Below are 14,931 nucleotides of genomic sequence, written 5' to 3'. Positions count from 1 at the left end.
TTCTTCATGCACTCCCACAGCAGAACCCTTCAATACACCAATGACTGAACAGTGCCTCTGCAAACCAGAGCCCTGCACACAGTGGGTGCAGGGCAGTGCCTCTAAGGCAAAGCAGTGCAGAAAGAGCACTGAGAGCAGCTAATGGGCACACTGATAGAGTTGTAAGGAAGGGGAAACGGGAGCAAAACAGATTCCAGCTGTTGAGCTGACAGATGGCTTCAGGTACAAACTAACTAAACTTCATGAAGTCCTTTAAAGCTTAAAAATAAACCAAACTGAAAGTCAGTGAACAAAATGCAGCCCTTTTGTCAGGAAAATGATTCTGGAGGGATGCCACTTGTTCTGTTCCCCTTTCAGGACAGACTCCTGATGGTGCCCATCCTTGCAGAAATCAAACACAAGAAGTCTTTGTTTGACTCAAGTTCCAGCTACTTTCTACATACACAAAATACGGTTTCTTTGGATTTGCCCTGACCTTTGCACAAGGCCATGCTTTGTTTCCTGCTGTGCCCTCGTGGGCTTTTTTTGCCCAGCAGAGCCCTCTGACAGGAGGAAAACAGAAGAAGAGAAATCAAAAGGGAAGAGCTCAGGTAGCAGCTGCTCAGCCCGAGCCTTCGCTGCCCGCAGGACACGTGTCAGCTCCTGAACAAGTGCACCCGTGCCCCCACGAAGGGAACACCACCGTGGTTAAAAATCTGCCTGATTTTAATTTTAAAACACATCATATGCTGCCTTCTCTGTTCTTTGGTTTCAGAGGTCAGCATACGTTGGAAACTGCCTCGAGTGTCTGCCCACGAGGAGTGCTCACACACCACCAGAAAAATCTCCTTTAAAAAGTTTTCTTGCATAAAACAGTGTCAGCCAGGAAATGCATTACAGATTCATCTGCAAAGTATTTAATGTGAGTGGCCTTTAATTCTGCTGGGGGCATATACAATCATTAATTGAAAGCCTACCAAGTTAAGACTTGAGTGCTACTATTGCCGACACAGTGCTCCCCAGGTCACAAATTGCCTTATAACAAATATTATAGCATTTACATTCGAGTGTCTTAACCAGATTTCACCTAGAAAGGACAGCAAACTGGGCAGCTATCCCCTTTGTTTTCCCACTTGCTTTTAAGCAACAGCTAACTTAACTCAGACTTAAAGTCTTACACTTATTGGCCACGCAGTTTCTCTGCAAGTGCATTTGGAAATCAAACCATGCATCACAGATCATCAGTGGCCAGCCCAGCCCGGCCTGAGTCCATCAGGTGTGCCCTTTCAAGGAAGCAGTCACCAAGAAATCCTTCACCTGCTGCATATGGGCTCTGTGATAAATGCAGAACCTCAGAAGCAGGCCCTGAGTTAACTCTGTTGGTGTGGACAAAGAGCAGGAGGCACCACAGCCCGAGCCACGTAACAGACAGTAATCGTCAGGTTAACAAATTACCTGAATCACACTCAGGATAGCAAAGCAGTTGTGAAGTCCTTCAGAAACTCCCATGTGCCCTCCAGCAGCTCCCTGCCCCACTGAGGACAACTTGGCCACAGAGGGAGGGGCCCTCCCTGTGCTTTCTGCAAACTGGAACCTGGGACGTCCCTGCAGTGTGGGGCTCAGTGCACCCGGAGCATCAGCATGAGGCTGTGCCACCCCCCAGATGGACAGCCACACCACCACGGTGCCAACGCACTGCGTTCACAGCTGCTTTCTGCATTCAGCTGTGTGCAGTGTGACAGAGCTCCTTCCGGCTGCAAGTCTCAACACTGACACATTTTACATTCGGAAGGCTCTTTTCTGGATGAATAAAAGCCTTCATTTCAACCGAGCAGCGAAATAAAGCCAAGTGTGACAGAAATGCAAATGTTCTGGGCTCACGAATCAGTGACGAAGGCAGTGCTTACCAGTGTTGTAGGCAGTGGGCATGGCCGAGTACACGAGTCCCTGCGGCGGCAAGCTGGGAGTTGTCACAGACACCACGGGGGTAGCGAGAGGCTGCGTGGACTGGGAACTGCTTATCCTTTGGGTATTCTATGAACGATGAAAAATAAGAACGTGCCTTGTGACGTCGGTCAGAGCCACGGAAAGAGACGTGCTACTGCAGACAGCGCGCAAATGAAGTGCGGTGCTTTGCGTTACGTTTTAGTTTACGATACACAGCTCTCATCGGGATGGATTTTCTAAACAAACCTAAACATTCCGAGGCTCAGCCAAAAACAGACTCAGCAAACAGGAGAGAGAGATGGGAGAAGCCTCTCTGGTCCGTCAAGGGCATGCACATCTCAGCAGTGATTGTTTCAGTTGTGGGACAAGAACATAATGCAATTTCTTAGAGATACACACAACAACTCTCAGAAGTTCTTAAGTGACTGAAGGGGTTTTAAGGCTAATTTTTAAGGAGGATTTAAGGCAGAGTTGCAGTTCTGTTAGAGAGGAGAGCCCACTTTCCAGTTGTTAAGCTGTCACATCTCAGCTGCCAGCTCTGACCCTGCGCTGCCTACACCTGCCCCGACACAACGCAGCGATCGCGTGCACTGCTGCTGGGGAGGCCCTGGAGAGGAAACACTGCTGCTGTTCCCATGGCTCCTGGGAAACCGGTGAAGCACTTGTTAGAGTGCAGATACGTTTCAAAGCAAATGACATTTGAGCTAATGCAGAACAACGATGCTTTCTGACAGAAAAAACAGCTGAACTCCACAGTCTCACATTATCTGTTCTAGCTGTAGGCGTGAGCAGTCCTTCTTTGCCATATAGTGAAGTGAACATCTGTAGCAAACATATCACTCACGTTAAGCTCTTCGACAAAATCTGCTGTTTAGAAAACGTTGCATTAAATATTGTGCTGAACGCCAGCAGACAGCACAGCACTGTCACAGGCACAAGGCTCTCCATGCAGGCGATGCTGTGGGGTTTCTTTTTGAACAGGAGATGCTTCATTTTCCTACAAGGACTCCAAACTTCCCTCTCCCTGCGCTCTGTACTTCCATGTTCTCAAAGAAGCACCCCCTGTGGGGGGAGCTGGAGCTCACACCGCTTCGTACATTTGTATGGCAATCCCTCCTCCGTCTCTGTATAAATGTATCTGCTACAGAAATAGTGGGGTTTTTGCTCTTTTGTAGAGTTTCCCTTCCTAGCTTTATTCAAGCACACCGCAGCCACCATATTAAATGGGTGCGGTACAGCCTGGCCCAGCCCGAGTGCTGCAGGAGGGCCCTGAGCCCCACAGCCTCCGGGATCTGCTCCACTTCCCAGGTTTCAAAGCCCTAAAACCTCAAAGTGAGCCCCACTGATTTTCTGGGCAATTTATCCTTCTAAATCACTTAGGGACTTCAGAAAATCTCCACTAGACCGAGTTTATCTGGCTGTAAGATAAGTTATTGGAGCAGATCTTTGTCTGTCAGGAATTACCTTTTTCCAAAGCTTTCTTGGACGGCAGCCTATAAAGTTGGGATTACTGCATAATGGAAAAGTTAAGAGGAGTACACTGGGAAACAATCCAGGCCAAAGGATTTCCCCATGGGATTTTTTGCTTTTTTTTTTTTTGAGTGGATAATAAAGGTGGTTTTTCTGAGGCGGTTTATTTTCTGAGTTACTCAGCCACACAAAGGCACTGAGAAGTATCTGGATGTATCCAGCACTTGTTGCTCTTGGAGTGTCAGCCCATTTCTTAAGCTGTGCACGTGACAGGAGGACAGAAGAGCTGATACCTCTGCTTCACGCTACCGCCATCTCTGCTTTTCATGCTCCCTGTTCGGTTCCAAGCAGACCCAACACAATCAGCATCAGAAAGGAGCGCGGTCAGAGCCATTCCCTACAGGTGCAGCTATGAGGAGGGCACTGCCCCTTCTCCTCCGTGCCCCCCCCAGCAGCCTGTGTCACAGCCGCTAGAGGGCCCGCTGTCCACGCAGCATCCGCACGGCCCTCCTTCGCGACTCATCATCTCACGTTGCCAAGAGCACAGCAATTTTAGCAGGAGAATGCCTTAATTCAATTGCTTTTGCACAAATCCAATTTCTGACATTTATGCAATGCTATTTTGATTAAGCGTTCCTACGTTGAATTAAAGCTCTCTCTCTTGCACTGGAAACCAGACACTTCCCACAGAGGTGGGAAGACGGTGCACGGCAGCCCTGGGGATCCGCTCTGCTGACAAGGCAGCCCAATGAAGCTTAGAAACTACCACACTGAATTGCAAAACGTCATTCCCCCTTCCTTCTGTGTATCTATTCCTTACGTGTGAGGTAAAAAATCAACCAAAAGCATGCACGTATTAAGAAATGTATCTACGTCACTACATTTTCCATGCTTTCATGCAATCAGAGCCTCCTGTTAGCAACAGGTCCATGTTGGAAACCAGATCAAGTTGTGCAAAACGCAGAGCCCTTGGTGGACCTTTAGGACTGCACTTGATGCAGCTCAACAATTTGCAAATTGCTCTAGAAATAAGTGACAGATTATTTTAGCCTTACGTTATTTTCCAGACAGAATGCCAAATGTTAAAACCTTTTGGGGAAAAAAAAAATAGAAAAAACACAAATCCCAGGAGTTTCCTTTCGAAAACAAAATATCTTTCCACTGGAAAAAAAAAAAAAGGTAGAATAATACATTTTGCAATTCTCCACTCCTTTTGGTAAACAGGGAACACCCCTGTGGTTTGATAATCTCACGCAGGATGAAATAATTCTAAACTCAAAAGGTGACCTCATCAGCAGTGATATCATCTCCGTGAAAGTCAGTCGCACACGGCTCGTGTTTCTATCTGAAGAGCGTCAGGAGTGAGGCCACTTTCTAAAAATACTGCAATAATTTAGGGGATAAGTGGCTGTTTATGTTTCATAAAGCAAAACACATTCAACATGCTACACACATGGACAGTTACTCCGTAAGGCTCTTTTCCAATGTTCCCTCCAAGAAAAACAGAAATGGTTTCAGAAAAAATTTTTACAATTGGAAAGTGTTTGACTTTGGATGCGCGTTCAACTTGAATTGGTCCATTTTTAAGTTCGATAAACAATTGTATTTCAATCTGCTACCAAGGGAACACTGGAATTATTTAAAACATGAAATGAAACTACAGTTAAACAGAACTGTAGCAAAAAGCTGCTGTCTCGCTGTGTCTCATCAAACAGGAGCCCAGACTCACCAACTCCAATTCATCCTCCTCCGTCTGTACTCAGCAAACAAGAGGGATAACACAGTTACTAAAAATAGCATTGCTTTCAAAGATGAAAGAAAAAGTCATGTTCGTGCTTTACATTTTTATTCATTTCAGTTAATAATGTGAATTTGCAGCCTGACTCTGTAACTGACACCGCCAGGAGTGCGTTATGTAATGCAGGTCCTTAATTAAAAATACTGCACTACGAAACATATTTTGGTAAAACTAAAGCAGGAAAAAAAATGATAAAAACAAGAACACAACTACACATTGACATCATATGTAAATATGCAATACAGCTGCTTCTGGCTGGACTGATGCAATACACAGTGAGCAAAGTAACCAAGTATTTCTCACATACAATCACTGTGCCGTCCCAGCACCTCTAGTATGAAATGTCCTTCCAATTTCCTCAGGGACAGACAAAGAAAGATGTGGGATTTTATGCCATTCAGACAGCAGCACAGTCAGGAGGTACTGCACGCTGCTGACAGTAGAACTGCACCCACGTGATGCTCTTTTTGTACCTATTTCTAATTATTTTTAAAACTATTTTCCCTTTAAACCCTATCTAGTGCATTTCCTGTATTCTACACTTCAGTATTCCTAAAAAAAACCACTCATCTTTAAGAACCATTACCCCAAGGATAACTGTAACTTTTGTTACTTGGATTAAGTTTGTATTATTCATCGTGACTCCAGTACAAATGTAAGCACTTGTGGTATCTTAAAAACAAACAATTATGCCAAGAGTACTCTTCTGCTGTTTACACCCTGCTCCTCTTAGTTATGCTTCGCTCTCCTATACACAGAAAAGAGAACACGCATATCCATGTTTAATAATTCTACGTGACAATGAAAGACCACAAGGATTTGGCCAGCCAAATGAAAGGAGAAATAGAGTAACTCTTCCTGACAGACCTGTTCTGCCCTCAGTGCTGTGGTTGCTTCATGCCTGACTCAGTACTTGGTGTTATGTTAAACCCAGGCTGAGCAAACACTATTACCAACATGCCAAGCTGCATAGTAGTATTGAAAGGTACACAAATAGGGAATGAGACTGATCCTCATTACTTTCATGGCTTCACTGAAGGTGGGACACAGCACAGGACACTGTGCCACACAGGTTGCACTCCAGTACATCACATTTAACAGGAGTTTTTCCTCAGACCATCATTACCACTGAAGCTATGTTTTATATCCCACAAACATTATAATCCGGGAAAAGCAGGTACAAATTTGCTTTGGGGCATGTTAAATAGAGCTCGTATTGCCAATAAAATGAGCTATTCCTGCACAGAATAATGCATAACCCTTGTTAAAACCCACATCCTCCAAACCAGCAAAGTTCTCAGTGCCAAGTCAGCGAGACCTCAAAATAAAATCCAAATCTAAATCTCTAGAATTGCTCTCTCAACCATGTTTAGGTCAGATCTTACACTTCAAAAAAACAAAAAAAAAGGCTTTTCTATTACTGTAACCTCAAGCAGATGAGATAGTGTCTTCCTGTGCGTGTGGGCAAAACACGTCATTATGACCCCGAATAAAGCCAGCTACAGAACAAACGTTTCAACTTACCAATGGTGGCATCATACCCTTGCTGGAGGGCGGGATGACAACACGGAGGTCCGGTTTGCGATTGTTCATTCCAAGATTGCCTCCTCCAGGTGGAGGTGGAGACTTTGTAGGCATGACTTTGCCTAAGCCATTGCCACCGCCAGCAGTTCCGAGTAGGCTTGGTGAAGCTCGAGAATTCACAAACCCATTTCCTGAAAAACAAACGTACCTTAAGAGAAGCAGCAGCACAACATCTTGGTGTGTGTACAAATTGTATAAGCCTTCTTTCGTAAAACTTCCAATACAAACTTCTCACAAGAGGAACGGTGCAGAGTAAACCAAACAGAAGCCACTGTCACCAGATCAACACATACAGCTGGTATTACTGCAAGGGCACTGCGAGCAGCTTAGATGTTGAGAACAACTGATGTCAAAGAACTGTTTCTAATAACATATATTGGCTTTGTTTGGTTTTGTTCTTTCCCTTTCTCCAGGCTAAACTTGCTAGAACACGTGCTTCTGCACAACCCCCACTGCATCCCTACTCCCACTCCACACAGTGCACCTATACATGATTACTGCTCTGAGAATCAGACCCCATTTCTGCAATGGAGTCTTCAAATATACTCAGGATCTGCAGGATTGCAATACCTATTCACCAATAAAACGTATTTCAAGTTGCAATAATATACATTGTCCAGTTAGTATACTTGGTAATGGTAATGAGAACAAATGCCTTCCTTTTAAATCCATTCTGAGCTCTGGGCACAGATACATGTGTCGTTTATGTCCAGTGACTTATCTGACACAGGTCCCTGTCCCCTTACTCCTGGTGTGCATGCTAAAGGAGAATTAGACAAGCCCAATCCTACGTACAAGTCCTGACTTCAGCACTGCAGTCACCAGCAACTGGCTATGCTCAGCACACAGGCTTGAGTTCACACTCAGATCAGAAGAAAGTAACACAACACTGAAACAATTTAGTGCACAGTACGCCATTTTCCTGTAGCAACAGGAGAACAAGTCATGTTCACTACAACATATTTATCAGAATTTTTTTTAGGCCACCATATAATGATTTTACCAGATTTATAGCAGCACTCCCCAGATACTCACACCTTATTCAGCTGCAAAGGAAAAAAGTTGTTATGTGACAGGATTTTACAGCAGGGAGCTCTACCGTTCACGCTACAGAAGTCGTGCGTGTGTGTATAAATAAATACAATTCATAATACGATTATGTTTACACTAACATTCCAGTTCTGAAAGTGGCCTTTATAGTCACCGTTCAGGGGAAGTCTATTACACAAAAATGTGAGGGAAATTCTCTCCTAATAGCCTGTAGTACCATGCTGGCATGAATTTTGTATTATTATTCTAATTTGAATAGGCCCCTATGCCCAATCCAATTTTATTACATTAAATACATGTTAATCTAAAAGCAATTAAAATAAGAAAGTTATCAGTGTCACATTGTACCTTCTTTAGTAAAATTCCTCATGCATTTTGTCAAGGACGAAGAACAGTAACTAGCAGCAGGACAGCACAGCATTTTATGAAGGTGAAAGCTCATCTGAGTCGAGAACCAGGGGTGATTTCACCATGATTTCACCATGGAGCTCCCTCTGTTACCCCAGTCCTTAATGCACGGGGAGAACTGTCAAACGCAGTCCTCATCTTTTCCCTACGTGCTATCAGTAGAAGCTTATAGATTTATTTTATGTTTAGCAGCAGAAAAAGCAAAGATGTAAGACTAACAAAGTCCTTAAGCTGATGTGAAGACAGAACCACAGAATCAGCGAGGTTGGAAAAGACCTTCAAGATCATCCAATCCAACCTATTGCCAATGTTTCCCACTGAACTAAAGATGTTCTATTGAGTTTTATAAAGGTCTTTTGGAAACTGAGGTACTGCTGAATATTTTTCAGTAAAAAAAAAAAAATACATGGGTGGAACTTAGTGATTTAAAGTGAACAAGAATTGTGCTTGCAAACATGTTGCTAAGCAGTACATTCACAACTTTCAAAGGAGGATTTCAAATTACGAACTTAGTTGCTCCGTGGATTTCCTACTGTTGTCAGATGCCTGACCATACATGGATGATCTGACACGTCCCTTTTTTTCAAGGCTCGTAGGGCAAGGACAACTTTTTCTAATTTAGTCCTTTCCTGAAGCACTTTTACAGGAGATAGGGGAACCAGTTTTCTGAGAATTGTACCATCTTACTGAGAAGCCAGGCAGGAAAGAAAGGATACAACGATAGCAGAAAGAAGAGAAAGCTTTTTGTGTCAGCATTCTTCCTCCATAACCACAGCAAAAATCTATTTCATGATTAAAGTTTCTGTGTTCTTCAACAGAAAATAACAATGTATTGGGATGCTTCTAGGTTAGAAAGAAAATTCAGCTACAGAGGATGGACAGTTTGCTTAGACTTGTCAATACAAAAAAGAACTCAATGTACGGTTCTACAGGAGGGGAACATTGGCAACTTTTCATCATGGGTTAGATGAGACTTTCAGGAGCTCCAGGCAAAAAAAAAACCCAGAACCACAGACACAGGGAAACCAAATCCACACAGAAATGGTTTATTTCCCAATGGCTGTGGCAGGTGTCTGGTTTGCTTCAGGTCATAGGGCATAGGAATGAAGCACAAGAGCATCCAGAACAAGTACAGGGTCATTCCAATGTGTTTTAAAAGGTAGGTCACACAGACAAAGAAACAATAAAAACATAAGTTCTGTGCTACCTCTGAGGTATCTGAAACTGTGGGATATCTTTATTAAATAGTTGCATCGATACCCATCCATTATAAATGAGAGTACACATCAGCTATGAAAAGCCCACACCACATCAGGTTGTGAGGCAAACTTCCCCAAGGGACTGAGCAAAACCTAAGCAGACAGGGAAAAAGATGCAAGGAAAGAGAAAGTACCTGGAAACAGCTACACTCATATCTAACTATATCTAACACATCATTACAGTGTCCTCTGTTTTATAAAAAAAAAAAATGACAGCATATTTAAAGAGCTTACTGTACAAATTGGTAAAGTTTTGAATAATAAACAGAAAGCTTGAATAATAAACAGAATTTCATCACTCGGTCTATGCTGTCAGTACTGCTTTTGCATGCAGTGCTGTGCTGCTCTACACTGCACTTGAAACTTTAGAACAATACATTCCCTAGGAACAATGGAGCTCTGTACCACGTTTTGGTCTAGCCTGGAATTCCATTTCCTGCCCTCTGTTTTCAAGTTCTTTGGTAGCTCGTGTTAAATCTGGACAGTGTCTTTCTCCCACACCCAACACAGTCATTTCCTGCAGCCCTTATTACAAGGCTCTGCCAATCCTTCAGAAACATTTCATGCTTTTAACAGTGCTGTCAAAAACAACAAACTCTGTGCCACTGCCTCCTCCAGGCAGTCTCACTCCAGCAGCAGGGCAGAGTCGAGCGTTTGTTCTGTCAAATGGCTGAGCACTTCTTAAAAACAGAAAACGAGTGTTTGGAGAAAATATGTATTAAGGATGGGAAAAAATGGCAGAAGTGTACAACAGTTGGGGTATTGACCTAAGAGAAGCATTTTGCTAAAAGTCCTGCTCCTTCTTTTTAGCAAACACTGAAGCATTCATTCCTCTTACTTGAAGAACCAGATGCTGTGGTTGCAATAAGACTGTAGAATATTCATTTCTAATATGAAACTTAAAGCATTTTTTTGCTGTTAAAGACCTAATAAGAAAATTAAATTACAAGCTAAGAGTGAGAGGATAACTAAAAGCACAGCACTTCTTGGAATAAGGTCAGGAGCCAGAAAATGATAACCATTACAGGATGATGCAACTCCTCGGCACTTTGCCAAACTGAGACTTTAATACCCCCACAAATTCTCCTGACTATTTTGTATAACACAGAAATGTTATCTGCCACATCCACTATACAACTTCCCCAAATTCAGTTAACTTTAACTTTAAAAACACCAAACTGAAGAATGGAAACAGAATATGAAATCCTCCGCAAGCATAAATTCAGACTACTGCTTTTATTTCCATTGTAAGAGTCTTATTTACCTGTGATTTTTTAACCACAACTACAAGCGCACTTTCAAGACACGTGTTTGGAAAACAGACACCAACACAAAGATAAGCTCTCACTTCTAGAATTCATTTTAAACAAATTTTAAAATTAACACTTCATTGAATTGTTATAATGACCAGCATGGCCATTATCCACAAGCCTACCTCTTGTTTTAGCCCTCTTTCCTAAGCCTACGTTTTCAAATCCAGCTACTTCAACAACAACTGAACCCCCTGCCTTCAGAAACGTAATGCAGCTTAATCTCATTTCTAGTCCTCCAGCCCAAGATGCAGCATTCAATTACATGAGCCAGACTCACATATCATTGTAGAAATCGCATCAGCTGAAACAATGAACACACGTGGCTGGAAAGCACTCCCTGTTCTTATTAATACTCAAGGAATAAATTACAGTCGTTGATGCTATTCATCTTTTTCTTTTGTGGTTCACCTCTGGAGAAACTAGCTCTGAAAAATAATCATGGACAAAGAGCTAAATAACATAGGATTAAGCAAAAATAAAAACAGAAATAGTTACGCAAGTGACATCACGTAATGTGACAGAAGTCACACAATTAGAGGTAAACTGCAAAGTATGTTTGCAAACAGCTGAACCACTACACGTACAGAACACAGCCTGTTCAGCAAAGCGCGTACATGCGGCACTTGGGTCGGGATAAAGTTTTGAAACCAAATTAACAACTGCATTTCTGCTCGCAGTAGCCACCCCATGTACGTTTCTGAATACGACAGCTTTAAGTGGGAATTAAAATGACAACAACCCACAGCTGCAGCTCACAGCATCTGCAGCTTTGCAGAGAAGTCTCTGTGATCCCACCCTCATTTCATAACTCCACCTGAGTTCTCTGCTACCTTTGCAAAGGCTGTACTGTAACATTTCAAGGGAGCTGAAATTAATCTTTTTCCAGTCCTTCAGATAATACTACAATTAGAATTAAAGTACACCTTTGACAGCAATAAGACTTCGGAACACGTAAGATTTATGCTTCTCGTGGCAGTACTTCAGATATCAAAATGCAGCAAAAAAGACACACAGTATTGCCAAGGAAATGCATACTAGCAAAACTGAAGGAAAAAAAAAAAAGTTGAGAAAGACTCAAGCTTAGAAGAGTTCTTCCTGAAGTTGGAAGGATCCTTGAAGCAAGGACGAGAGAGAATTTTTGAGAACATTTAGAATTGAAATAGTCATCTTCAAGATAATGGTTATAATTCAGAACACAGCAACAAAACTAAAACGAGCACATTGCTTTTCTATCTGTTACTCAACAGCGTGAGCAAATACAGCAGCAGGAATTAGACAGATGCCTTTCAGGTCATTTCCAAACTATACCGTTTCCAGTTAATGAAATCAGAGTTCTGCTTTCAGAAACTGCTGATTTCTATACATCTATACAAAGCCAACTGGAAGAACAGAGGCCAGAAATGTTATGTTCAGACCTTCTGAGGCCAGGTGCTGCAGTACCCTGGGTAAGGTGACGTTATAGCAACGTTGAGACTTTATACAGATCCGCTGCAACACTAAAATGTGAAAGGGAGATTAATAATTTGTTTATATGTGGTAACTTATCCAGAATTGTCTTACATGTTTTAGTAAATCAGAAATGACGGTAAGATACCGTGACATTTCAGTTTTAAAAATCTAGGTGCAATGCAGGGGCTGAACTGACCACATGCTGACGTGCTGTTTCCAAGGGCATTTGGCTACAACAGAAAAAACTAAAATGCTTTCTTCTACCAGCATGTTTTCCACTCCAATTTCAGCCCATTGTTTCTTGTGAACTGATCTAATTAGAAGATGATGGATGCATCAAACTTTGTTATGCGCTGCTAAGTGGATCTGTGCCTAGCAAAGGAGACGGATTCAGCAAACCAGCTGGTCTGCAGTCCACCCTCAGTAGTCCTCGAGCAGAGCTTGGAACCTGCAAGCTGGAAGGGTAAGCAGGCTGCTCCCAGTGTTCTTCAGGCATCCTTCAACTTCTTCCTTAGAGAAGGGTGAAACACTGACTTGTATTTACTCGGGTAACCCTGAAGATCAGAGCAAGGCAAAATATTATGCCATTGCTACTGAGATTACAGAGCAAGAACCTTTGTCCACAGCATTTTGCATTACTTGACATCACTTCCAATACAAGCTAAGAAGTGAGGAACTCTGCATAGTGAAAGATCACCTCTGACAGATACTACCTGCCACATGAAGAGGAATAACAGATGAAGAAACACAGCCTTAAGTAGTAACGTAGTCAAGGTTTACAGGTGTTTTCCTTGGTGACTGCAGTGCTAAACTGCACGGTTTATCTGGCACAGATGATATGTAGGTCACTCCAAAAGTAATGCCTCCTAGTTATTTCCATGGAAACAAGAACAGACACAAATAATGCAGTAACACTACCCAACAGAGCTAATCCTCAGCTGCAAAAAGCTATTTTTCAACACAGTCACCATCATTAGCTGTGCATTTTTGCCAGCAATGAATAAGAGCCTGCATACCACGCTCATAAAAATCTGCATCAGTGGAGGTGACCCAGTGTTGCTATTACCACTGCTGAAAGGCATCACCCACTGTTTCTCTGTGCAATATCCACTATTTGGTCTCCACAGATGCTCAGCAAGAGCTGATGAACATCAATGGGTGCATGGAAGAATTCAATCACAAGCTTTTGTTTCATTCCACTTTCATGTCAGTCATCATTTCGTCAAACTTCCCCTCTGTCATCCCACCACCATCTGTCTCTGACTTTGAAAGCCAGCACAATAAAATAGGAAACATTACTTTTGGAGCAGTCCTCACACAAACTGATGAGTTTGGTGTTAGGTAGAGGGAGAAGAACATGATTCCTTAAGAAAAAGGTTGATCGCATCAATCCAATTTAAAGCAAAACCACTGCAAGGTGTTTTTTCCAGAGTTAGCTGTACAATTCTCATCAGGTACTCCTTAATAGTAAGCAAAACACGAACAAAAACGTATGCATAGGAAGCTGTTTTCTTATTGAAGTCTTTTGGTGTATGCTTAAGAACTGCAGCATAACAGTTATTTGACTTAACAGACTTGTGAAAGGTCAATCAGATTGTTTTATCCTCAAACACATAGAAATGGTCTCCCAGTCAGACAAGCCCTCAAGTCAAAGTGAATCATTTTGCCATCATGGCCTTTCACACTTCCCTGTCTTGATTCCCTCCTGGAAGTGCGAGGCAGTTCACAGGTGTAAGCAAACTGTCGATGCACCTCTGCATAATCCTTCCTGGTGTCATGACACCATGATCAAAGATGACACACGATCTAGGCTGGCTCTCAGTAGGGATCCAGTAGCTCACAAGACACAGCTGTTCAGGCAATTATATTCTTCAGCTCTAGTCCAAAGAAATTCAATACACATGAAGTTACTTCATGTCCACAGAATCTGAAGATCAGTGAGCACGTTAGGTGAGATAGATCCGGAATGAAGAGAAAGTCAGCACTCAGGATGACTCCACCTTAACCCCTTTTTCTGATGACAAAACTGTAAAAGCAAAGATGATTTCCCAGATGAACTGGGTCCATAAACCACATTACTGACTGGAAGGGCTACTTCAATGACAAAGATACTTGTAAAAAGATATCGTGTCCCTGCAAGATTATAATATACAGCTCCTTCAAAATCATCCATTACTAGGAAGTACTTTGAGAGCTCCCATAGTTCAAAGGTATCAGGGTTTCTTCGGTGTGCAGCCCAGGCAATAAAGGCCACAATTCTAACTGGCCACTCAGGTGCTTTGCATGGTTCTAGCTCAGTGCCTCACAAGAAACATGTGGGAGCAAAAAGCAGAAACAACTTAACGCTGGTACTTCTTTTAAGCTTTTCTAATTCTTACAGTTATCAAGAGTAGGACAAATTCAACAGCACTGAACACTGTTGGCAAACACCACCAAATCTAATGGAATGTAGTAAGGTAGATATCCTTGCATAAACTTAAAGGTGATCTGTCCATCAAGTGTCCTTTCAGTTCTTGGTCAAAGAATTTCTTCCCCATATTTGGATATTCACTGCAAGTGACAGTACACTTTGGCTAACAGAAACCACAGATTCTTGAAAAGAATTATACAGACGTGCAGCATGAGTTCAAGCCATGATAACAAACAACAAACATATCCTGGGGACATGGGATTC

The 14,931-nt window shown here is 42.5% G+C and overlaps 1 protein-coding gene across 8 annotated transcripts in view; it reads right to left on the bottom strand.

Moving 5' to 3' along the window:
- MEF2A (myocyte enhancer factor 2A) overlaps positions 1-14,931 on the bottom strand; it is a 73,231-nt gene that overhangs the window by 3,022 nt on the left and 55,278 nt on the right. For 5 of the 8 annotated variants that reach the window (XM_065734047.1, XM_065734043.1, XM_065734040.1 and 2 more), the window contains 3 exons: positions 6,719-6,909; positions 5,126-5,149; positions 1,887-2,013 (listed from right to left, as the gene is read on the bottom strand). In XM_065734047.1, coding sequence (XP_065590119.1) covers positions 1,887-2,013; positions 5,126-5,149; positions 6,719-6,909 — 342 coding nt within the window. The remainder of the gene's footprint in view (positions 1-1,886; positions 2,014-5,125; positions 5,150-6,718; positions 6,910-14,931) is intronic. The other 3 variants (XM_065734046.1, XM_065734044.1, XM_065734045.1) reach the window with 1 other exon arrangement.

Source organism: Cyrtonyx montezumae, unplaced genomic scaffold (genome assembly GCF_038088225.1).
Source record: "Cyrtonyx montezumae isolate F1298 unplaced genomic scaffold, pur_monq_1.0 scaffold_17, whole genome shotgun sequence".
NCBI lineage: Eukaryota > Metazoa > Chordata > Aves > Galliformes > Odontophoridae > Cyrtonyx > Cyrtonyx montezumae.
The sequence above is the reverse complement of the archived record's forward strand: the minus strand, read 5'-3'. Positions and strand labels throughout refer to the sequence as shown.